General features: G+C 34.3%; 1 protein-coding gene across 4 annotated transcripts in view; it reads left to right on the top strand.

Annotated features, from left to right (window-relative positions):
* The window catches only part of LOC124169544 (FK506-binding protein 15-like), a 63,815-nt gene extending 39,101 nt beyond the window's left edge, over positions 1-24,714 (top strand). For 3 of the 4 annotated variants that reach the window (XM_046548184.1, XM_046548187.1, XM_046548186.1), the window contains 6 exons: positions 6,241-6,417; positions 6,665-6,913; positions 7,126-7,263; positions 7,714-8,085; positions 12,644-12,781; positions 16,755-16,841. In XM_046548184.1, coding sequence (XP_046404140.1) covers positions 6,241-6,417; positions 6,665-6,913; positions 7,126-7,263; positions 7,714-8,085; positions 12,644-12,739 — 1,032 coding nt within the window. In that variant the 3' untranslated portion in view covers positions 12,740-12,781; positions 16,755-16,841. Of the gene's footprint in view, positions 1-6,240; positions 6,418-6,664; positions 6,914-7,125; positions 7,264-7,713; positions 8,086-12,643; positions 12,782-16,754 lie in introns of all 4 variants that reach the window. The other variant, XM_046548185.1, reaches the window with a different exon arrangement.
* The last annotated feature ends 2,486 nt before the right edge of the window (positions 24,715-27,200 follow it).

A 27,200-nucleotide genomic window follows, 5' to 3' on the forward strand; every position in this document is an offset into this window, starting at 1 on the left:
TAAGCAATAATATTAATAAGCGTAAAATGATAGAAATTTCGTGTGTACTTAGCGCAAGTTCATGTTTTATCACGAGAGCGTTTAAGATTTTTGATTAGGCTACACTGCGTTGCAATGTTTCCCCGAGGAACGAATTTGCGCTATATCGAAATTGCACTAATCGAAATTGCGCTATATGAGACATGGGTGTATCATTTTTAAGCTGCGGTGAAAGTGATGCAAGTTAATGTTTTGCATTCCTTTTATGCCTTACAGTGCATTTTAAAATGCCATTTAAATTTTAAATACTTGTCCCAATACCATTTTTTACTGCCAAAATTGAGGAAATTAAATTCCTTAAAAAATCTTAACTATGTCCCCATTGTCCTAGCTTTCCTTAATTTGTCTTCATCGTACTTGTTGGTAATAATTATTGAAATCGTTAAATATATTTAATGCCTCTCCTTTCCTGTCTCTGCAATCAGGTATTTCAAACGATAAACAAATTGGTATTATGTATCTTGAAATGTGAGAAAATCGTATGAATGAAATAACGATTGTTGTGCCATAAAAGCCATAAGTTACATAGGTTAGATACACATATCTTTTTTAATTGTTAACTATTAAGACAAAAGGTAGTCTTTGGTGAATTATAATATTGATAACTCTAAATAAAATATTGTTGGTGATTTCACATACGCATCCACTAGCATTAGCCCTTGGCTCAGTGTTAACATCATTTTTTTATAGTTCTAAGTTAATTTAAGTGGATTTTGTATGCCAGCGTGAAGAAGATGTATTTATTAATTTTTTATTAATATTCCCTGTTGAAGAAGCTGCTGAACAGTATAAAGTGGATACTTTAATGATGGAAGTCTGTAAATTTATTTTCTATCTATTTAAGACCCTTTTTACTGCTGTAAATAGCTAAATTCATATTTTCTCTATTTGCTAGATATTAGGGTGAAATGTTTTATGATTAATTCACTAATATGCATGGTTGTTTCCAAGTGTTTGTAGTCTGTACATTTTCGCTGTAAGTTGCCTCTAAGAAATTATAAATTTTGCTAATATCTTCAGTTGCATACTGTTAAAATGCTTAGCTGGTTTAACAACTGGTATATGCGTGCACAGTAAAACCTCTAGCTGGAGAGCTTCTGATCAAATGTCATCAGTCCCTCTGAGATTCATCAAAAAGCAAATATGCTGTTTTTATATTACATATCATAAAATATTGTCTTGAATGGTGTTAATTTACTGAATGGAATTCTGTTGAGGAATACCAAATTGGAGGTAATTTTCTTGTTAATACCTAGGCAAAGCAAAAATATTGATGTTAAATACCTATCCAGTTTGTTTTTTGGGTATGTATATGTTTCTTGGAGATTTTTGCCTCTGCATTTTTGGAGTTAATATCTGGCTAATGGAAATTTTGTTATTTTATGATATTTTTAGCAAAATGGTAGGGAATTTGATAATTTTAATGTGAAATAATCATATGGAGTTTTATACCATCAAATGAACAACATATAATTAAGCACAATTTTACGAACAATATGAAATTATATCAATAGAATGGAGGCTAATAGGCCCTGTAAAGGTTTTATCGATATGATATGTAGTTGTAAAAAATTTTCTTAATTGCCAGAGGTCTATTTTTTCATTTCTTGTAATAATAAATCAGTAAGCAATGTAACACCTATCTTTGAATGTGTTGAGTCAGTATAGATATCAAAATTCTATTTCATTTGTTACGGTTGTTTCATATGGATATATTCCTTGGGACTGAAACTCGTGTAATTAACTGAATAATGATTCGTATCAGCTCCTCATGTAGGTGTTTTACTGTGTCATGAATATGCATGCTCAGAGAAATCTGACAAGTATGGAACTTTTATTATTATAAGGGGTAAATCCTAAATGCAGAAGCATGTACTCAGGAATAATAATTGTGCATTTCAACTGGCTTGAGATAAAATTAAACAACACTAACTTATTTTAAGTTTTATTGAGTATACTAACAGTAATTTTAATAAAAATTTTCCTTATTTTTCCCATTTTGAATTTTTTATATTTAAGTTTAATGATTATTTAAATTATGGTTAAATGTTGAAAGTGTAATTATGGAGATTAAGTCCTTTATGGGCATAATTTCACTTTAAATGTGACTGTCTATGGAAGAATTGGGAGGCAGTGTGTTAATAATATTAGCTTATCATCCTTCTCTCTATAGGATCCAGGGCCTTAAAAGAGGTTCTACAGTTTGCATTTAAATTTATTAACCCTTTCAAAAATGAATTCAATTTTGTTCATCGTATGTTGTATTAATTTCTTGCACACTTTGGTAAAAAGTATCAGGATGGAAAAGCATTTTTTGGTGTCATGTTCAGTTGGAGAATAATTTTTGATTCAGTAAGGTAAATTGTAAAGAAAAATATATATAATTAATTTTGTAGTGGAATCTCTTTGGCTAATTCTACACCAAATCCTCCTTCCTCGTTATACCCTGGACTCTCCGAATGTATAATTATGTGCACCTCCCAATCATGTCGTGTCCATATGCTGCTGTAACTAGTAAATATGTATATGTTTCACACAGCACGCATTTGTTCCAATTTCTACCTTTCCAGTTACCCGTAGTTGTTGTGAAACTCAGTGCATTGGATGCCAGGGTTCATATCGGTCAGGGAAATAAAAATCATTGGGATTGGAATTCAGATAAATTATTGTTAGACAATAGGGTGGTTTCCTATTATTTTTTTATTGCCTATATCGGAAGATTATTACTCCTGGAGTACGTATTTCACGCTTTTAGATTTTTAAATGACGATATCTATTTTTCGCGATTAAATGAAAAGTGAAAATTTTCAAGCGCGCGAAAACGCGACGGGTAAGGAAATCTCTCCGTGTGACGTATTTCTGGTTCCCCCTCCCGCCTTGTGAGGTGACCTTGATCGAGGCTCTGAGCGCTGATAGGACGCAGGATGCTAGAGGGTAGCTGAGTACCTTGCTGTCTGGTAGCGCTTGGCTTAAAAAAGGTTTATTAATACCTTATCAAATGAAGAAAACTTTCCGACCTTAGCCAGTTTTAATAGGTGATTATTAAGAGATGTTTCCCTGAGCTCTGCGCCTCATGCATGCATTGGTAATCTCAGACGATGTATAACTCCTATCTTCTATAGAAACTAGGTCCCTGTGACGTCACGTGGAGTGGCATCGCATGGGTGCCAATCTGGCCCTTTTCAAATGAGGATAAAAATGGACCATTGCCATTCGTCTAAACCGGTATTTTTAAAATCAAATGAATTGTATATTATGAATACAGTAATTGTGGGTAACAAATCGCAATCAATGCCTTTCGGTTTCTTTGATGAAGGAAACTACCCTATTGTCAGGGAAAGACTTCAGAGAGACAGAATAAAGGTAAAAATAGTATACAGAGGAACCTCGTTAAAGCGAGTACGGGCTATAGCGAGACCCCCGCCATTACGAGAGATAGCCGATGCACCGTCAATTGATCCTATAATAAGCATGTTAAAAATTTCGTTTTTACGAGGCCCTTTTGGTGTTGGCTCTCGCCATAGCGAGGGTTTCACCGCCGGAAAAACTTACACCAAGACTCCTTAATCTCTGTAATTGCTAGCTATCTGTTAGAAATGAAGTTAATTGAGTGCTCGGTCTCAAATTTATGTGGTAAACTGTCGTTCGATAAAGAAGTAGTTAATTTTGGTGAAAATATTGTGGCATTAGCATTCGCGAATGCTTGATCTTTTCTTCCTCGGGCGGCAGAAAGCAGTCGTCAGCATACCCGCACGTCCATGATTTGCATGAATAGAAAGCATTTGATGGAACACACCATGGCCAAAAAAAACACCAAGCACGTCTAAGCGAGAAAATAAAAATAAAGGAGTAATATGAGGTATATTGGCTATTATTTGCACCACCTCCGGTAAAGCGACAATTCGCTATAGCGAGTGTTTATTGGTGCACCGTGGGGTGTCGTTTTATCGAGGTTCCACTGTAGTTAAATGCATGGAGCATTGCTGCATTTGTGTTGAAAAGTGGGCAATTTGTTTCGTATGCATTCAGAAGAAGGGAGAGAAGAAGTTCATTTAAAATATCTTTGTGACTGAGGGGCTGGCCCAAGTTTTTCTGGGAGGTGAGGGAATATGGCACATGACTTCCTGAAAACCAATCAAAATGCGATAGGCGGAGCCTAGTCTATGGGAAATTCAGTCACTTCAGACCTCCGTGTTGTACGCTTTGTGAGTAAGTTCCACATACTGTATGTTGCTGCTTGAAACATTCCGACCTTGTACGATTGGACCAGTTGCAAAGATAATTGAGAAGAATCATTAGCCATTGGCACAAAATTTATCAGGGTATATTATGATGAGATATCAGGATAAATATATTTTATTTTGCAATGTACCATGCTGCATTTTTCTTCTAAGTCTATGTATAAAAGTGCTTTGCCATTGATATATAGTCAGGGAAATAAAGAATTACAAACTGGAAATCAAAAATAGATAGTTGGTATGAACCCTGTGTATTCATGCTAGAGAAGGTCATCAAGTCAGTGATATGAAGTGTTCTCAGTTCATTTTCAAATTAATGGGGTATGGAATACTCCTCTATCATCACCAATAAAACAAGTCAGTCGAAGGTGGTGATATCTGATTGATTCAATTCTTGGGTCAAGCTAATTTACGTCAATAGTTTTATAAATAGTAAAATTGCGTGTGGCACAGCTCTAAAAGTATATTTTATTCTTCTCAGTGGGTTATGACTAACATATTTATTTTAGTATTGCTAGCTAGATTTCAGTTTCTCTTGTTGATGAAAGACGGCAATCTTATAGGGCAGATCATGAACTGCCTTCAAAAAATGAGACATCTATTGGTCATTGCCGAGTAAAAGAAAAGCATCTAATTTCCAAGTACATACCTGCATCACCGAAGTAAACAATACGGTGATAATTCATGGATGTCTCCTCTGATGGAGATATTGTACAAGATTGTGGTCTTCTTTCATCAAGTTAACTTCTTGATTATTAACACTTCTGAAAAGGAGCTAAAGACATGAAGAATTGACATTTCCATTGGCACTAGTAATTCAGGCTGCAATTAGCATTGGAAAACTTATAATCAATTTTAGATTTCTTTAAGATCTTGTTGACTAAAACTCCAAAACTGATAGAAAAACCTCAGGCACTCGCCTATGCTAAAATTTAGCTGTGGTGTACAAAGCTATAGCATATGCAATTGTGTTATCTGTGTGGATATTATCTATGGTGTATGTAAGATTAATTAATCAGGCTATTGGTGAAAATAATTAGTAGTTTGTTTTACCTAAATTGGGAACTGTAGAGGAATAAATTTAAAAATTTGGATTATCCTAGTTTTCCAATCACTCATGCCATATCTCTCTTCATCATTATTGTGAATACTTGACAGTTCACTGTAAATATGTAAATTCTAGTTAATCTAATTACACATACCAGACCCCTTTTCAACTTGCAAAGTTTATCCTTACAGTCTTGAAAAAAATGCTTTTTTGAGTAATTAAATACATTTTTTATTCTTATAATCAACATGGAAAACTTTCATTATCTTATCAGAAAATTTTGTTTATCATTTTTTTCTTCTAAGTGAGTCAGTTGATGGTGAAAGGAATTAGTTGCAAGCTTTAAAGTGAAAGGTAGTATTTTTTAACTGATGTTGAATCTAATGGAAATGTGGTTGCCTTCTTTCCAGGTAAGCATGTGATAGTGGCTTTTGACTGGTGACTTATATAAAAAAGTATATGAAGCATTAGCTTCTATTATTGTGGTGGTTAGTATCTTAAATGTTTATTGCAGAGTGTATTTTATGTTTGTAATCTTAATGAAAATTATTTCCACTGGTGAATGCATAATCCCAATTCTTCCTTTTGTCACATTATTTTGTGGTGTGTACTTGTTTAAAAACTTATTTATTGTTAAAACAAGTAAAAACTATGCAGGTCCAGAAATAAACACATTTATGTGTGAATTTAAACTTTTTTTTTGCTGGAATCACTGAGTTTGATCCTATATTTGTCACAAGTTCTTCCATGGTAACAGATACATCGAGGTTAACTACACATTTCGTTTATTTGATTTTGAGGCTTAATACCTACATTGCTTGAAATAATAATAAAAATATCCTAGTTTCTAACCTCTGAATGTATTTTTCTAATGATTCCTTTGATTATAACTCTGATTTTACCTTTTCTGATTAGCAATACCCATACCCTTCTCACACTCTGGCCCTAACTGGACCTGCTGGCATGACAAATCAGCCCACCTTCCAAGATCCACATCTCTCAGTCTTCTTGTCAGAAACAAGAACTCAAAATGCTGAACTTCGAATGGCGATGGGTCGTCTCACTGATAAAGTTGATGCCATAATGGGGAAGGTATGAAATTTGTGGTAATTTTCCTCATTGTGTACCATTAACCTGCACCAAAATACCTCAATCCCTTCATAACTTGGTTGTTCCTAGTATGAATTCAATTTTAAAATAAACCAATTCAATGCTGGATGAGTACTGAGTCTTGTTATTTTGTCAACACCATTACATTCCGTCATACGTAGTTAAGTGATTTAGTTAATGGACTACCATAGATGTCATTCATCATGTATGTGATCTTCACAATTTTCAGCTTGATAGAAGTCCACAGCAACAGCAACCTCAAGAACAGTATTCAGGTGACTTGAGAGCTGCATTTGAAAAAGATCGAACTGAATGGAAAGATAAAGAGGAAAAATTTGAGAAAGAAATGGCAGAGGCTAAATCCAAATTAACTTCGAGGGTTGTTGCTGTGGAGGAAAGGTGTAAAACTTTGGAGAAGGAAAACACTTCCTTGAAGAAAGAGTTGGAGGAAATGTCAACAAAATTAACCACTATGCAGGTAATCTCTTTTTTGATGAAAATTATGTTTTATAGTGAAAATATTTAAAACTTATTGGTAGTTGCAATGCTGAAAATCATTTATCATACTCGGTTGAAATTCTGTGTCATTGTCATTGGCCTCACATGATTGGAGGAAATCATTTACCTACCTACTTATATGTGTATAATTTTGAGCATTATCTCATAAGTCTGAAATAATTTTCTTTACAGAGTAATAGAAGTAGTGAAATATCTGAAGCTGTAAAGAGTGCTATGAACTCTGTGTACAGTCACCTTCAGCCTGAGTTTTCCAATGGTGTGGCATATGAAGGATTGGTTGTGAGGAAGACTTTAGCTGCTACAATTAGGGTGAGCAAACTTATAACCATGTAATTGTAGGTAGGTATATGTCAACGCATGTGGTCAAGTTTGCAAAAACTCTTCCATGAGGGAGATCATTGTTGTTTTTCTATTTTTTTTACATATGGAGGCGGACTATGAAAAAATTAGTATATACATTAATACATACTATCATTGGTTCAAGACATGTAGAAATTTAATTTCAAATGAATTTAGAAGAAATTACTGTTTGGAAGTGCTGTGATTATTAAGACGACTATGGTCACGATCTATTCGTTAACTATCGATCTAGGATTCAAGTAGTGTAGCTTATTTTTTACTGAGATTTAGTCGCTCATGTTCAGTCTCAATGGTTGTCTTTGCATGATGGGAACTTTCATTGCCTGTCACTATGACCAGTGTTAATGTGAGCATGTTAATACTCCTTACAAGTTTTAGTGGTATATTATTCATTTGCAGGAGGTAACCTTAAACTTCCTGAGCTCAAATACAGAGGAAAAAGAGGAGCCAGATCAACCCAAGGGAGGTACACCTAAAGAGGTTCATACATTACGAAGGAAGGCTCACAAGCCTGAAATCAAAGCGAAGCCAGATGGACGGAAAGTACTTTTGAGGAAGGGAAGTTCTCCCAAGATAGATGTTGATGCAGGCTCATCTGGTGCCCAGGAAACTGATAAGAATGGTGCTTCGGGTTACAAAGAATCCTCAAAACATACTGATGATGAAGGACCCCATCTGGAAACTAAGTCATCAGGACGAGATTCCAGTCATACAAGAATGAAAGACGAATCTCGATCTAGATCATCCTCTCGGGAGGGATCCCTGGAACGGGTTAGTTGATGATATCTGATTACTATGTTGGTGGAATATGCGAGTTGTTATAAATGATTATTCTGCCTGTGGAACTTGGAATGAACAATATTCTTGAATGATCACCCTTCAATTTATTTTGTAAAAGCATGGACAGATCAGTTATCAATGAATCTATGAATTCTGAAAACAGTGCTTCTTATGTATTTGAACTGATCTGTAAGTGATATATATCTGCCTATATGAAATTGATGGGATGCATGAGCTCACATGTATTGTATCGTTTTTCAAAATAGCTTAAAAAAATGAAGGATTTTTTTAAAAAATCACTCAAGGCATTTTTTAGTAATTTTAGGTCTATTGTTTGGCTGTGATATTTTTTGAAAGAATTAAAATGCAGTTAAGGTTGTCATCATTATTATCTTTGTTGATATTTTTAAATAAATTATATCATAAAATTTATTTTTTGTTTAGCATGTGATTGAATCCGTTTATACAAGAGAAAATTACATATTTTCTGAAGAACCCCTTCTTCAGATAAATACTAAATTATAGGTTTGCCTTCCTACTAGCTTCTAATTTCCTTTGTATTGTTTATATTATTTTTCATGGTAGAATTGTTTGTCATGCAAGGTTTTAGCTGCAATATATTCTGTAATGCATGTAATTGTGCATAATGAGAGTCCCTAGCGCACATTTAAATTTCTTTTAAGATTCTACTTTTATCTTATATATAGTATTTAAAAGTTAATAAAATGTCAATGAATGTTAGCATTTAGGCTAACAGTTGGATCTTAATGACTCAAATCTCTGGAAAACTGTTATTGTATTCTACTGGTTAAGGTAGGTTTAAATATAAAATTTCATCTGTCACCATGGCCTATTTCCCTTTTCATGTTAAATTTTCCTCTTTAATTTGCCATGAATTACAATCCTTTTCGTCCTATCCATGAGTCCTATTCTCTTCTTCTCCAAAAATAATACACAGCACACCTTAATTCATATACATACTTATTGCTGTAACATCAATGGATATCTGCTGCTTTTTGTTAACATTCAACTGTAGCTGTACCATCGTATCTACGAGATGCATATGTTTGCTCATATCTCATTTGCATTGCATTCGATGTAATCATGTGTAATCGTAATAATGTGTCAGTCTGTGTTGAATTGTCTACCAATGAAGACAATATTTTTCACTAAGGAGTCATCTAAAAACCTTGAGCATGACAGTCGCACAGTTTTTAAATAATAAATTATTGGCGTTCAGGAATATTTCATTTCTGAAGTGTCAGAATGTGTTTTATCTTAGTTTCATAGATTTACCATTAAATCATATCATAATTGTAACTTATTTAAAGATAATTACTATATTCCATGTTTATTCATTACACGATTGTGTTCTGTATCACAACTTCCCAATGTTTTGAGTGTTTTTAATCATGTAAAATAATGATTAGACGGAACTGGAACATTATTTCTACATTCCCAAATTTTACATTTTCCTTTTCTCTTGAATCAATTTTTTAAGTTGTATCAATTTTTAATTCATTCCCATTTATAATAACCACTACAATTTAGACCATTCCATTTTCAGTTTTATTATATTTTATTATTATTCTGTCCTATTTCTAATAATTTATTCTGCTGCCTTGGAAAATGTCATGAGGTGACTAATTGATTAAAGAGGAGCATATTTACAGTATTTGAAAAAATTACCTCCTCATTGCCCACTGTGGTTTGGCCTAGTTCATCAGGCCCTGTTAGTGTTCACAGAAATAGAAGGGAAATTTAAGAAAAAGTTACAGTGAGTCCTCGTTCTACATCACCCCGTTTAACGTCATGTCGCGATAACGTCACGAAAATTTTGAGACCGTCATTCGTTTATCGCACCTTCGCTTCGCGATAACGTCAGGGCTTTTAAATTTCGCGCGAGAAAAAAATGCGAAGCGGCAGGCGTTGTAGGTTGTTCGTTTTGTGGGCGGTAATACAGTCAGTCTAAACGAAGTGTAAAACGATGTGTTTATTGTTAATTGCGATTACGGTTTTAACAAATTTTCTGCAAAATGAATTCTTAGGTAGGTGCGCAAGGTTATACTTGACATAATGGTTTTCGGAACCAAAAAATTATTTCAAGGAATTTTTCCGTGTAGAACTCTGAGTTTTTGTCGTCACTTTTTTCGGCGTGTTCACTATAATTTTGGTTCCTGTAACTGCGACGATGTTTCAGCGATGATGATGCCCAGGCGACGCTCGCCCGGGCGACCACCATAGCGAAGCCGAAAAGCAAATGCGGGAAGATACAAAAATGGAGAAGGATTTACGTCACTGCTGATATTGTCGTCGATGAAGACAGGAACTCGTATTTATGCCATAGCTTGGCATTCCCATCGTAAAAAATTCCCCAGATATGATACGCTAAAATTTTTTCACGTAGGAATTGTGGGGTCTAGGAGCCGATATTCACTTTTTACATGATTTCTTATGGGATATTTTGCTTCGATTAACATCATTTCGTTTATCGTCACATTTTTCAGGAACGGTAAGTGACGTTAAACGAGGACTCACTGTATTCTCCTCAGAAGCAAATAATTACATTAGAAGTTATTTAAGAACCTGTGTTGTTCTTGAGAAGCTCCTCACATTTCTTGCTATGAAGCTTTGCTCTAAATACCAGTTTTTAAAGCCACGAAATGATGATGAAACCTGTGTTGAATAGTTTCAGGTTAGACTTTGTAGAAGTTGAATTTCTCAAGTATAAGTAACTTAGACTTAGGCCTTTTAGTGCGGCAGGCCGACATATCGGCTTTTGCTACTCGGGCAGAAAGTGTGGCGGGCCGATATATTGGCTCATACGTAATACAGTTGAGGACCTCAAATCCGGAATCCAGAAACCTGGAAAATCAGAAATCCGGAACATTTGAAAATTCCTCTGCGTAGTGTTTCGACTTGCCACCTCGTGGCACCACTCTCTGAGCATTGTTCTGGGACGTGTAGAAAGTTAGGCTCACGCTATGAACATACACTAAAAACATAGGGAGAGACCCGTAGGGATCTCAAATATTGAGCACAAGAGCCTGAATGCATTTATAAATTGATTAATTTACAAAATATACCATGAATATCAGAAATCCAAAAACCCTTTGGTCCCAAGCTTTCCGGAATTAATAAAAAAACACTTATGGATATGTAATAAAATAACTGTGTGTAGTTTTTTTTTCCTAGTTGCTACATTTTATGAAAATACCCTTTACCATTACCCCAGGAAGAAGGATAGCACTAAGAGGGTTAGAGACCAGTGACTTAGTTTCCTTCAACTGATTGATTTTTTTGGTTCGATATGTTTCAACACATCAGTTTTTTTCATCAGGTACTACGAAAAATAAATTTATGAAAGGAAAAAAGTTACTACAGTACACTCCCGATTATCCGGGCTCACGATGGGGAGAGATGGCACGAATAATAAGGAAACACGGATTATCCAAACTTTCACTTAAATGTCTTGTAATGTTCATAATTTACGTAAAACAAACTATTTATTATTATTTATGCAGTTATTCTGTCATTTAAGAGTGCTTCCCAGACTCATTGAGAGCTTTCTTCACCAGTTCGCGATCTTTTTAGCAGCAATAACACGGTTGCTCTCGTATTATTAATGCTCCAAGTAAGGCCTGGTTTCGAAAACCACACATCCGTGGCTGTGTGATCGCGAATACAGAAAAGTGGTTTGCACGAATGCTTCAAAATTACTGCTCGCCATCGGAAACTACACTGTCAGGCACCACACCACATAATCGCGTCTCGCATAAGTTGCCCGGGTTGCAAATGCTGCTCAAAGTGTATCCGTGATCAAGGAGCGCGGTTGCGCCTTGCGAGACTTGGAAAACAGGAACACGGTGCTCCCGTGAATGCTGCTAGCGTGTGATAACTTCCGTTTTACGAAGGGGATTCCAACGGAAATAATAAGTCCCGTGTATCTGTGCATTTATGCTGCAATTCAGATGATTTTGCATCAGATTCTTTTCTGTAAAGATTGCGGAAAAAATTGAGGGAGAGTGAAAATCATGCACGGATAATCCGCAACCCGGATAAACTACAGCTGGATAATCGGGAGTCGGCTGTATTTCAATTGCCGGTATACATATAAATGAAGACAAAAATATCATTAGCAAGATACATATTTTGTATTGGAAAAAGAAAATGTGCTGAATTTTTTAAAAGATCTTTTTGCTTCGTGTCTGTTCCAGGCATGTATTATTTTCTGTCTTTCTTGTGTTATGAAATGAGTATAATTGAATCCTTACCCCCTTCTCCACAGTTGCACTTTCCTGGTTAGAACTTTTTCTTGTGATTCCCCTGAAAAAATTTGAAGTATGGATTTTATGGTGTTGTAATGTATGTAACTTTAGAAGATAATTGTGAGCAAAGGAAAACAGTACTTAAAACATATATGTACATGTATTTATTATACTTATTAGCCACCACGATTTATTCTAAGATTAAGGAGTAATGTCGTGTTGTGATTCAGTTTGGCATTATTGCACATCTTAATATTGCATCTTAATATCTGCTATTATAGGAAAGGGGTAGGGGCAGTACAACCCATCTCTTGTTCCCCAGTTGTGAGAGAATTTTTTCTGGTCCAAACAGAGGCTGGCGAGAAACAGATGTTTGAATTAAATGCCATCATTCATGCTAATAGGCAATATTTCCATGGGTTAGTGCAGCCTATACTTGTTTGTTTTACGTAAATAATTGTTTATCGAGCATATTTTGTTTTTTGTTCGATCAATTTTGAAGCTATGGTTTTGCATTTTAAATTCTTCTGACATGCAGGCATGTACATACGTGATGCCTGGTTTGAGTGTCATTGCTCACACATGCTAAGGCTTTTACCACGCTGTATTTTCTTTTGATGGGCTCTGCATGAATGACACATGTGCCTGATGAGGGTTAATCGTATGGTATATTTTGGTTTTACAATAAGTCTTCTGGTGTATTTTGATGCATGTGGTTTGAAAAATTGCAGCGAAATAATGCATTAATTGAAGGGAAGTCACTGCAAGTGGAAAGTTAGATTTAGAATTCATGAGTTCTCTAGATTTTCAGATTTTAAGAAAAATTTTCCATTGTCCTGAATAAACAAAGAGTTGCCAAAGTAAAAAAAATCTGATAGGAGGGGGATTTAGGGCTGCAGCCCCCTCCTTAATTTTTTCTGTTGTGGCTACTATCCGCGATCATCTGCTGAGATCACTAACACATGGGCATCTATTCTCCAATATTTCAATTTCCAATCTAGTGGCATTTGTGATTTCTGCCATTAATAATAAATTTGACTATCAGTATTATGCAAGCAAAATGTATATTAGACTTATATAAATATATATTTTCCCAATGTTTGTAAACTGACAACAAAATATCAGTATGGGCAACCTGCTTACCATCCAAGCAACCATGTAGCAACTTTATGGTGATCTTATGTTTACATTTCATGCTGCCACGTTAGGCTCTCAGCACGTGGTTTTCATTAATGTGAATAAGATAGACTTCCCTCCAGGTCCAGCTCAGATCTACAGGAAACTCATGCCTCTCTTACCATGTTGCCCCAAGTCATACTCGTACTCTTGGGAACTCCTAACTACTCACCCTGTGGCCCTTCTTTGAAACGTCAAGAAAATCCTAGATCTACACTTACCTGAAATTTACCATTAATTTCTAAGAATTAGGATATCTCTTGGCGTAGATTTTAGATGAGGGTGTTCTAAGTACTTTCTGAAATTTCATTCTGGATTACTTCAGTCTTAAGTCTTATTCTTGACCCACCAAATCCAATTGCTAATATTATCCAATGGAGCTAATTCTAGTGCATTATGGGAAAGTGATGTATTCATTACAAAATTGCAATTGTATCTGAGGTGAATTTGTCTCTGCATCCTTCCTTACTGAAAAGCATACTCAAAAAGTTTTGATAGAACCTCATGAGCCATCATACAGCACTGTACATTTTGTGCTTATAGCTGATTTATTAAGGTTGTCTCTAGTGTAAAATCGCCCTAATGAAGTCATAGATTCTCTCTCCCCATGATGTATGTGGAAACATCAAAATGTGTATTTGTTAGTGCATAACTTTGACGAAAGTGATGTGATATATGTCTTAATCATTCACATCTATTATGCTTGTAGAGGTTCATTTTTGCTAAAAGGTTAGAGCAGTGATTGTTACAGTGCAAACATTAGCATCAATTTTTCCACGGCAAAAAAATTTTAAATTAGGATGAAAATCAAAATTTTTAAATATCTGCATGTCTGAAATAACAAATTTTCTGCTGTATAAATGCCTCACTATTCTGATATTTATAAGAAAGTCTGCGTAGCTAATTTTTACCAATTTATTGTGTAGTAGTTGTTATTGATATTTCTTTAGTTTTTCAATACGGTAGCTCAATAGTTTAGTTTATCCATGCATTTCTTTTTTCTCAAATATGTGTTTAATTTTTACATGAAACAACTCACTCATTTTATGTGATAGTTTAAATTTGAAATAATGACTTTTTCATGAAAAGTTTCATGGGCTTCTAAATAGGTACCTGATCTTTTTCATGGAGTCACTGCCAATAATCATGAGTGCTCTGTTCATGGGAACGGCATTTTTTTTATGCTGGAAGCAATTACTCTTGTCCTAGCCTGACACAGCTTTCAAACTAATTTGCAGCAAATTATAATTACTTCATTATTTTCAATGAAGGAAACACACACTTATGCATATTATTATCACATTTTGTCAACATTGTCTGGCTTCCTGCACATTAACAAATTGTACATAACCATTATTTTTTTTCATTGTAAATATTTCAAAACACATAAAACATGATGGAATGTATTGCACTTGTTATGTAGTATGCATTAAAGGTGATACAAGCCATGTGTCACTATGTACTTAATATGTGTTACATTTGCCAGTTATTCTTAAATGTCTATTGTTAAAAGGTTATCTTAATTATCTATCACCATAAGTATTTTGTATAATATAGATGATGATATTTTCGTTCTAATTGATATTGAAACCAAGTAGTATCATTATTTATTGCTATAGTTTAGACACTAATATTGGTTAACATTGTTCTTGCTCATGTAACTGTTTTGACCTTTTTTTAGTAGAGTTGAACTATGTTAATTTGAAACACAAGTGGCTGATAAATGGGGGTGATTTATTGAGGTTTAAAGTGTACTCTTCCATAGTGATAATAATGATTTTATAATCAAATGTTGCAAGCAGAAATCAGCAGGCAAAATCTGCTTTAGGTAAACATGTTCAATAAATTTCAGACTGTCCATAGTATCTAAAATGTTACTTCCTATTCTGTTTACCAGGTACTGCTTGCAACTTCCAATCAACGCATGTTGAAAGAGTTTATTCAGTCACAATATATTGGTATTTATGAACACCATTGAAATGAGACGTTGCAGTATTTTTACCACTAATATTTATAAGAAATTGACTTTGATCAACACTTTATCCTCTATAACGCCATTATGAATCATGTAATTTTGACTCCAAGAACCTCCTTCTAATCATTGAGGGAGGTTTTGTATCCGAGAGTGTGGAACATAAGGCCTTGGGAGAAAGAGCCAGTTTTAGGATAGCGGAGAGAGAGAAGGGGTTCGGGGATGAGATTCCAACCATCCCCACTGGAGGATAATAAGGGAATGCCACTAGGTCAACAATTACTAGATGAAAAGAGTTTCTACTATAGCCCTTGCTGCATTCTTCACCACAGCTGCCCACCATGCTTCACCAAGGCAATGAGAAAAACACAGGAATGGCATTCTCAACCCAGAACCCTCTTCCCTCCGCAGAGCCCCTAATTCCAAATTAAATTGTCTTTGGTAAAATCCATAGAAATTTTAGAACCTCGCTTGTCTACATTAGAATATATCCCCTTCAAAAAGTCGGCATTCTTTTTTTTTCTGGTGCTGAACAGTAAATGACCAGATGATAAATGCTGTCCTATTAACACCGGGTTGTAATTTGTATGAAAATGTGAAATTCATGTGAAAATTCTCGTACTAAGCTCATAAAAACTCGATTGGGTCTTATGTAGGGTGTGTAGTATATGCAGAAAATAATAGTCATTTATTAAGAGGATATGTCTTCACAACAGATAGGAAGGCAGAAGATATTATATCATTAAATATCAACCTGTAAATTATTGCTGCTGTCAGATATATTTTAGACCTATTCCATATATTTACATTTAGGTCTTTTTACATTTTACTTATGCTTGTGTAAATCTTGTTACAGTCCGATCACCTTTGAAATTATTTAGTGTGAAAACCCTTGAGCGCACGTTTAAGTAAGCATCATTTTTGGTGCTAGACTAACTAATACTAGTATAAGGTACTAATATTTATTCCTTTGTCTTATTATGGTACTTTAGTCTTAAAGAATAGGAAGTTGGGTATTTGTCAAAATCTTGACTGTGAATGTTCCGTTTTTTCTCTTAATTATGATGCTTTTTTTGTATTTCCTTCGTTGAGTTTTACTATCACCTACAATATATTAGTTTGAATAGAGAAACTTGGCATAAGGCCTTAAAAATCTGTGGTGGCAAAGAATACTACGTCTACGTGTCTTTGTTGTAAGATTGTGCTCTAAATCTTGAAATGCCAACTTTTCTTGAATCCTTTAGGTGATCAACCCGGAGCCACCATCTCCACCAATTTTTGATGCTGGGGAATTGAGTGAATCTGGGGAAGAGTGGTTTCCTTAATTGATATTCAAAGGAAGGAAGTGATGTTCTGTCAAAGACAATTTCTGCCGGCGAATATTCCACTATTCCTGTTGGCTGTTATCCTCAACTCAACATGCAGAGGGATCGCATTTGAGGAAATTATACCAAAACTCTGGGAATGTGTATTATTTACCTTTATTTCTATTCACGTTTGCATGTATCCTATCTCTGTAAATACACAAACATCTGTGATCATATTACGAAGGACTTAGTGAGGATTAGGTTAAAAGTACAATCAAATTTTGTTGATTGATGAAAAAAAGATTGAATGATTCTTCTTGGAAAACTCTACTTCTTAGAAAACACTTCCTTTGTGGTAGAATTTTGTTAATTTTTATCGTTTTTACCACATTCCACAGTAATGCATTTATCTAAAATTATATAATGACTAAAGTCACTAGTGGCTTTTGTACTATAAATACTTATACTTTAATGATATATGAGTTAGTGAAAACTCTTCTTCAGCCATTGAATTCCTGTGATAAGCAACTTGTACCATATTAGGCCTTGTTATTTCATTGATATAGATGAAAAGTTTATGTCTTCACATTTTTTATAGTACTTGAACTGAAATTATGTTCTAAAAACCAAACTTCTAAAGGTACACTGAATTTCAAATGCACTCATATTAAGATGACAAATTTTTTTTTTTAAGGGAAAGAGTGATTTCTCTCAATAATATTATATCTTCCTCTCTTTGTTAATTCATTGCTCTATTTTTTGGTACTTACTTTTTACAAGTGCTTCCTGAATATATTTGCGTACTATTGTATGTATTATGTACATGCAGATGTGCACGTATACTGTCTTATATTAATTTAATCTTAGCATATTGTTCGTCATTGAGCAATTTTTTCATGTGTCTTCATCATGATTACAGTTGTGCATGAAGTTTAGAGTTTTAAATCTAGTTTAGCAATTGAGTAATGTTGTACTCAGATACCAGTAAAAAAAATTATTCTAAATGCACTCCTATATTAGCCCGTAGGCAGCATCAAACATCCTTGGTATAATGACGTTTATTTTGATTGACTTTGAAGATTGTCATAGAAAAGGTAATTGGAGCACTTATTTTTAAACGAAGGTCAAGTGAATTTGGACTTATAGGGTGAGGTGAGATGGGTGATCAAAGGTCTTCACTATTTCTCTTGTTATGCTAGTAATCAGCTGATTCATTCGCTTTCCTTGCATATTTTTTTATTTCAGATCAAGGCTGTAGCCACAGTAGTTTTTGAGGGAGGTTTTTATTTAGGAAATGGTGCAGGGGTTATATTGAGTAACGGTTCATTTTGGGGCAGTTCATTTGGATGAGGTTTATTGAAGACTATGCATCCCAAACTTTTGCAGGATTCAAACCCCCTGACCCCTCTCACATTGGCCTTGATTCAGGGAGACCACTCAATTCAGGAAGATAAAATTATTTCAAATACAAAAAAATTAAATGAAGGAGCATAAAATTTTCAAGGTGAGATTAAACATAAATCTTTCGATAAATTGAATAAATCTTTCCTTTTGCTTGTGAGCGACACATGGAGGAGTACTTGTATTGTACCGAACAATAGTGGGAGAGGAAGAGAGAATATTTCTTGCCATACCACTGATTTTTATTACCCCAGAGTGAGTGGATGATTTAACATCACAACACCAGCTTTGTGAAGCAATAATAATTTATAAGTGTTTATACTAAGCTTTCTGATTTTTATGTAGGTACTTTATGTTTGCAATATTAAATTCCTGAAAAAATCACTGCCTATGGAAATGGAGTGCCTATGCTTGTTTAGAATGGATTGAGGATTATATTCACACCAACAATCAGAAACAGCAGGAGAGTAAACAATATCTTTAGGGTTGGTTTTCAAAGGCTTCTTTCTACCGCTGATTGCCAATCTTAGAGCATTGCTGCAATAATTAAATCACTCTACTCGTATGATCAAAGCATTCTAATTACTCTAATTACTGTCTATTTTATTGGTCGTTAACTGACATTCCACTATTGGTGATATATTCTTTAACCCTCTGGATCTCTCGTATATTGTTGAAGTTACAGTAGATCCTGCGTGGCAGCAAATAGGCCGCATTAAAAAAATATTGCTTTTTTTGCTCATTAAGTAATATTTTGAAACTAATAATAATCTGTAATATAAAAATATTATGTAATATAAATAACGAAATTTGAAAAATACGCTTATGTAAAAAAACTTAATACTACTCACTAGAAGTAATAAAATGGCTAGCAATCTGAACTAAGAAAAAAATGCAATATACATTATACTTTATTAAATACTGTAAATAAGATAATAAAATTAGCCTCAACGTCTGAATCAGGAAATTAAATAGAAATGTATAAAAAAAATGCAAAATTAAAAATTACTTGTTTTCTTAGCTGTGGTCAATCTGGAACTCATCTGGTCGACCGAATCCACTCTTTTAGTCACATTTTTATCAAGTACCATTACAGGCCTGCCTGTTACCAGGTTGATTTCAGCAGTATCATGTTAAGTCGACAAGATAATGACGGTTATTTTCCTATTCATTAAAAACGACTTGTTAGGCTGGAAACCACATAGTAATGATCCTACCTTAGCAGAAGGATCATCCACAAATTCAAGAGATTGCTCCTTTTTATTTCTCGTAAGTTTTCATAGAAATGTCATTCCTTTTTTGAGAAAATATACTGCTATGGGAATGCTCGAGTTGTAATTGTTTGTGGTCAGGTTACAGTTAGACTTTTTTATTGGTTTAACCAGTTGTTTCACAATTTCCAAAGGCTTCTTCAAATTACCAAAATAAGGGCCTTTGGGCTGCTTTCCACAATATATTTCAATTTATCTGTGTAAAACATCTTACTTTCCACAATTGTATTCATTTTGATGCCATATTTTGCTGGTTTCTGTGGCATAGATTAAGTGAAACGGCACCTTCCATTAAGGCAACAAGTCTCATATGTTCACCCAGGCTGTTGCTATTTTGTGCATTTCTTCAGGAATTCAGTGTGGAAGTCATGAATCAGAGCCAGTTAGTCAGGTTTTTGTCTTCTCAGAGTATTTTCAATTCACTGCCTGTCCCCTTCCCCACACCATCATCTGAGGTACCCTATGGTAATAAATGCAAAATCAAGCTATAACTCCAAGAAAAAAGAACTAAATGGTACTTAACAAGACTGCCTGCACACATTAGTTTTTGTTAGGTTGATATCCCTGCTGTGGCAAACTGGCTGCTGGTCTGGTCACTGTTACCTATCGCATTCCTATGACAGCGTGACAGCTAAGGCTGACGTTCGGGCCACTATGCACCAAACAGAGTCTGGTCTGGTAACTTTCCACCAAGATTCGATCTGAATCTTTTTTTTAGATAAGAATAAATTTCCGGCCATTTTGCCGTGCACACAGGTTACAGAGGGTTAAGAGAAATCAATTGATAAATGAAGATGGAAATGGTGAATGAACTGGGTTGTCCGTATTAATGCCCACCAGTCTAAAGCACTTTTTTGCACAGTTTTAATTTTTTTGCCACATTCCACACTATGTATGCAATTCTTAGAAATGCATAACGACTGAAGTCACTGATTGTTGGTGGTGCTAGTTGTTAAAGTCTCCCTAATACACAAAGTGTGATGTTGAATGGTCTAAATTCTGTGTATCTCCCTCTCTCATTTCCAAAAATTGCTTTCGATGTAAATTTTATTTTCAAATTAAGAAAATGATATTGGTAATTACTTAATAACTTCACCAATTTTGAAATTGTTGGTGAGTTTGGCAAATAAATTTAAGTTTACAACACATGTATCATGTTTCTCTTTGATTTCACTGATGGTGGTGAAACTGGTTGATTTTAATTTTAAATGGCAAACAAGCTTAATTGACTATTTTGTTTCAAACACTTCAGCCTTATAATAGCCATATCTCCAGCTCTATTAGAGGGGTATTTCAGTTTCTGTCGAGTTTGAGGGAGTCTATTGTGTATTCGAAATTTGATTAAACTTGAGATTTGAAACTTTTCTTGGAGCCATGCTGCCACTACCTTAATGAATAAAGAGTTTTCATAGTACCCATTTCTTCACTTTGAAATATATTGTGAACTCACTCTCTGCATTTAATCCTGACTCTACCACTGTTTATGAGTGGCTGCCTTGTTTCATTACTTGCTCTTGCTAACATAGTTTAAATGGATGTCATAAAAATATTAAATTTAGTTAACTTCAGTTCATTAACTCTTTGTGTTTTAGTTGTGAATGGAAGGATAAGCAGTGAAGACTATTTTTATCCTCAAATGGGATTTATTAAATTAATTATGAAAATGATCACCTGCACAATTTCTTAGATCTCACCCGATATGAAACGTGATCGAATGAGCATATTTTTGTGCCTCATACTACTGCTGATGGCTTATGACATTAATGTTGATCAGCTATGAGGAATAATCTGAGTTAATTGCAAACAAATAATCAAATCTCTGATAGTGGCCTTGATTATGTATGAATTTTAAGATGCCTGATCAAGGTATCTACAGGGTTGCTACAGCCTGGAGGTATAAAATATTCTGGGCTTTTGGTGTGGTATGGCTTTCAGTATTAATTTTCATTTGCAAATGTGGATGCCCTGATTAATTCATTAAATTGACTATGACTTCAATGGTTGTGAATGTAAAAATACCAAATAAGATTCTAAAACTGATTTATTTTGTTACCAAGGAAGCAGAAGGAAGTACGGCATGAGAGTCATGCTAGTGCATGGGAAAAACTTGTGCTTACCATTCATTCAACGCAGCACTCCTTAGGAGCATGAGTAATATGATTAGATGATAATGGTCCTCTTCACACAAAAATGTCATGTACTTAGTGTCCATTTACTGGCCTCCATTAGCAGTTACAATATCCAACTTTTTGCTGCTATCACAATGTTGATACTCTACTAAAGTATTCCATACAAGGCATAAGTATAATTTTGCTGATACATACAATAGTCATCATAAATAAACACAAGTCTGGGAAAGAGACTTTACGGTGAATATTTACCCATCGGGCATTGTAGCAACCCTTGATCTGCACTCCACCTAATACTATTTACTTTTTTTTTTAATCTTATTTTCTGCTGTAATAAATTGGATCCTACTGGTGAATTGAATTATTTTCAATGCAGATTTATATAATTTCAATACATATGTGAAGAATGTTAAAGTACATTATGTATCTATCTAAAGACTTACACTTATGCATGGACTATTGCCCATGAATTCCTATTATTCATATTTTATTGCCCTGGTTGCTTGTGAGTGGGGAAATGTTTAATGAATAACTAAAGGTATTATTGTGAAAAATTGCTGAAATAATGAACAATCATAATTTTTTCACCCAGGGCTCCAATTAATTCCTTGGTGGATTCCAAAGCTATAACAACTACTTTTCAACTTGTATTTGAATGCACGTTTAAATTGATAAAATTTCGTTTTCTCAGGTAACATAATTGTGATTCTAATTAATTATGCATAAATGCCTAAGTTGTTTCCTTTACCTGGAAAGTTCAGTTATTCTTGTCTTCGTTGATGATGAAATGGATACATAATAAATTTTTTCCCTATGTTATCAAATGACACTGCTTAATTTTACAAATAAATAAATGTATAGGATTGTTGACAAATGTAGTGATAGTACACAAAGAATAACCAATTTTTAAAATACGCGCCAGTGAACTAGTCTCGAAATGCTCAATTATTTGTATAGGTGATATTTATATTCCTCAAGTGTACACAGAAAACATATATACATATACTATATATATAAATATATAGGTATTGTCCACTTTGTTTTTTATTCTAATAAAGCTAGTCAACTTGATTGGTGATGAAGTGTGATAGAGTGATTATCAAGTATTATTTTTAATTTATTAATTTTAAATTTGAATGCTTATGCCCAAATAGCAATCAATATATGTATTTGTTGGTCTTTGTTATTTTTTCTTTCAAATTTCTACAAAGAAATAATATCAAAAATTAGTATGATTTAAAACTTTAATATAAAATTATTTGTAGCTGAAGTACATTGTTTGCTCAGTTTTGAACTGATTGGTTATATTGTGTATAATTTTTTACTTGCACAACCTTCGTTTAACATTTTTTATAAGTTTATACTTGCGGTGGAAGACCATTTTTCTGAAAAATCTTGGAACATGCACCAATTAATTAATTTTTAAGAGTGATTTTGATCCTCAATAGAATGATGGCTGAAAACACTGAACACCCAAAATTCTGAAGCTATTTTGGACAAAATTGCATAGTTGTTGGAGCTGCTTGCGAGTCTGTGGGCCGTTTTCTCAGATGTCCCTGCAAGGATTACTATACCGATATGACATGATATGCAGGGACAACCGATCCAAAAACTGTTACTTAGACATCCCTTTATGGTTGTCGGGCCAATGCTTCCTACAAGCAAACAGATTCTGTCCCTCCAGCATTAAGGGTAGTCAATAGCACACTTTAGTCGGAAAGGGATGATTGCCTTACTGAATATGGTGGAATGCATTGATTGCCTCTGTGTTTAAGGAATTCAGCTTGGACATAGTTCAAAGCAGACAACTGGAATATGTTGACCATTATGATAATTTAGCCTGGCGATGTAAAGCTGTATCATCATATATTTCTGTTCCCAGGAAATATATATTGCAATGATGTAAGCTACTGTCATGTGGTTAGTTAATAACCAAATGTTAAAGATCCAAGAGGTTTTGCTCGGAATATGCCAGAAGAGACCAGAAACTGGGAAATTAATGCTTTTGGGATGGATAGACTTCTTTCAAGAACTTTTCAGAAGTAGAATTCTTAATGAGGTTTCGCTTTACCAATTGTAAGTTCTTTTGATCAGGCTCTTTTACCTATACTGAGGCAATAGAATTTCGGCAGCCCTGTTTCCTTAGTCCAGTTGTTTCTGAGCTAATTACTTTTAATATAAATTAGCTTTGGCCAAATTTTTCAAAAAGAATTTTCATGTACATATTTCTATATTGTTTGCACGTGCTCATAAAATTATGAAAATCATTTAGTTGAAAAGAAAAATTCTTAAAATTGGTTAAGAAAGAAGATTCCATTTTGCACACAAGAATCTAGCCATTACAAATTAATTTATATTTTGAGTCTCTGGATATCTTCCCTCCTTTCTTGTAAAGTAGGACCTACCAGAAAATCATCTTTTCCCATCCTTCTTGAAAATGCTCCTTTACATAATGAATGCAAAGCATGCACATTATTTTCATTCACAGCAGTATTTGTTATTTTTTAACTGTACAACTGAATTTTCATAAAATAGATTCTGCTCTCACTCATTTTCAGAAGTTTGAAAAGTTCTATTTTAAACAAAATAATTTCTTTTTTTATTCATTGTCCATCCTCTATGACATTAGGTCAAATTATTCAGTTTGGTTCAAACTTGTTTCCAATGCTATCAGCACCCAATTTTTCTTTGGAGTCAATTTGTAAGTAAAGATGTTCTTCAAAGCTCATACATGCAGGATGAGAATTTAGCCTGTTGTAGGCCTAATGATTGCCTGTTATTGCTCTGCTTCCTGGCCCAATGGTATTAAATTTTTACTTTGAATAGGGACATAGCAAAGGCTAGGCTAGATTTAATGTTGAATGGTTCAATTTCATTTCATTGCCATTATCATCTTTTTCCTGATCGTTTGCAAGGGTTGGCATTTAAACCTTTGATAAATTTTGTTGTACAGAAATAGAATTAAATGAAGAGGAAAAATTATTGCATGCTTAAAAAGTGCAGCAAAAGTAATTGGAACAAATCTATGTTTAATATCCAGGAGGCCCTAATTTCCTACATCACGAACTAAATTTTTAAAAATTCATGCTGGTATTGCTTTCAGCAAAAATAGGGTGGTTTCCTATTATTTTTTTATTGCCTAAATCGAAAGATTATTACTCCTGGAATACTTATTTCACGCTTTTAGATTTTTATATGACAATATCTAATTTTCGCGATTAAATGAAAAGTGAAAATTTCCAAGCACGCGAAAACGCGACGGGGAAGTATGAATGCTGGGAAATCTCTCCGTACGTCGTATTTCTGGTCCCCCCTCCCACCCGGTGAGGTGACCTTGAGGCGAGGCTTAGCGCTGATACGTCGCAGGCTGCTAGCGGGTAGCTGAGTACCCTGCTAGCTGGTAGCGCTTGGCTTAAATAAGGATTATTAATACCTTATCAAACGAGGAAAACTTTCCGACCTTAGCCAGTTTTAATAAGTGATTATTAAGACATGTTTCCCTGAGCCTTGCACCTCATGCATGCATTGGTAACCTCAGACGATGTATAACTCCTATCTTCTCGTATAGAAACTAGGTCCCTGTTACGTCACGTGGAGTGGCATCGCATGGGCGCCAATCTGGCCCTTTTCAAATGAGGATAAAAATGGACCATTGCCATTCGTCTAAACCGGCATTTCTAAAACGAAATAATGTGTATATTATGAATACACTAATGGTGGGTAACGAATCGCAATCATTGCCTTTTGTATTCTTTGATGAAGGAAACTACCCTATTCACAGGCACCTGATTTGACGTGAAGATAAGAGTGGTAAACCTTTTCGATATTATAGAATTTTTTCCATAATCTTGTTGGAATTAGCACTTCAGCTTATGATTCCAGGATGGTTACTGGCAGAAATGGTTTTCTACCGCTCAGTGGTGTTGTAGTATGCATACTCTTGAGGCTGTAGTTTAGCTAGTGAATACCCATTTAACCTTGTATTTTCACTGATTCAATGTATTTCCTTTAGTTGAATTTTTTTACTGAAAACATCTCTGTCTCTCCAGTTTGTTATTGAAATAAAACATGTCGTTAAAGATTTTAAATCAAAGTGCTGGTAAATGATTAATCATTGATTAACCTTGAAGAATTGGATATATGAAGTTGACTGTCCCATTTAGATGATGTAGAAAAGAGTTAATTATGGGTCATTTTCTCCCTAATGTGTCATGCATCCTTCCTAAAGCCGTGCACTGCATATTGTTTCCGTCAGTATTGCGTTAGCATAGTGGTCATGAACTGTTGAAAGTTAGTCTGTTGACTAGAGCTCAATTATGAGACACCAAGTTGTTGTGAAAAATGTCAGGATGCATGTTTCTGGTTGTGAGTGGCTCAGGATCCTTTTTGTAGGTTCTTGGGAAAGTAAACAACTGCATTTGGCCATGGTTTTCTGTTGTTATGAGGAGTTAATGGCTATTTGTAGATTCAGTGCCCATTGAGAGCTACAATTGTGTAGTTGGAATCATGTTATTGTGTGAAAGGGGTAACAACCTTTCTGGTTTTCATAAAGCAATCATGGAAATGATATTCTAAACACTAATCGGTGTTCATAAAATATTAAATAGTGAGGAACTCATGAAATCAAAAGCCTGACAATCATCAAGAAATTTACCCTTTGAATTAATTACAAATGTTTACTGAATATTGGCATATAAAAAAAACATAACTAGCTCTATTTAAAATCATAACAGCGATGTTACAACGTGTAGTGTATTTGAAAATGTCAAGATACCATAGATTATTCTGTTTTAGAAATGATTGTTAGTTGGAAGAAGTTAAAGTAATCAGAATAAAGTACTTGTGCCATGAGATATAATAATTTGTAGGGCTCATGTATAGATTTATGAGCCCATGCAAGATCAAATGTTTGTATGCTATAAAGTTAAAACTTATTCAATATTCTTACTTTCATTGTTTCAGCTTGTAAATACTAAGTAATATAGCTTGCAACTAGTGAATTTCTGGACATGACCTTAGAAAATGAATTTAAAAGGTTTTTGGAAGATATGTGACAATACGAGGATATTCCCCTATTATTTATTTCCATGGTGAAATACATCTTGTATTGATTTTGATGCTTCAAACTCCCAAGCATAAGAAAATATTTATTTGTCAGCGCTAAATAAAATTTCTATCCAATTGGCCATATTGTAAATTGTAAAAATTGCCACATCCATAGGGTCAGAACTTGTGGATGCCACTGGTAGGTGATGAAACCATTTGAGTGGGGGCCAGAAGTTTGTAATTTGAGAGTTTATGTACATACATCCATATTCTTTATTTAATTTTGTTTGTTATTATGACCTAATTGTATGGATAGAATTGTGGATCTTTCCCATGAGTTGAAAAATTCTACTTTAATAAATCATTAAGTTATGGTTGTCTTTTTGGATTCAGTTAACAAATGAGATATATGTCTACTGATAAATGGATTGCACGGCAGACTTAATATTAGAATCAATGTAAAATTGAATTTTCAGGAATTATGAATTACTTTTCACCAAGGCTATTAGGTATATCAAATAGACCTAGAAAATTAA

Source organism: Ischnura elegans, chromosome 12, assembly GCF_921293095.1.
Source record: "Ischnura elegans chromosome 12, ioIscEleg1.1, whole genome shotgun sequence".
Lineage (NCBI taxonomy): Eukaryota > Metazoa > Arthropoda > Insecta > Odonata > Coenagrionidae > Ischnura > Ischnura elegans.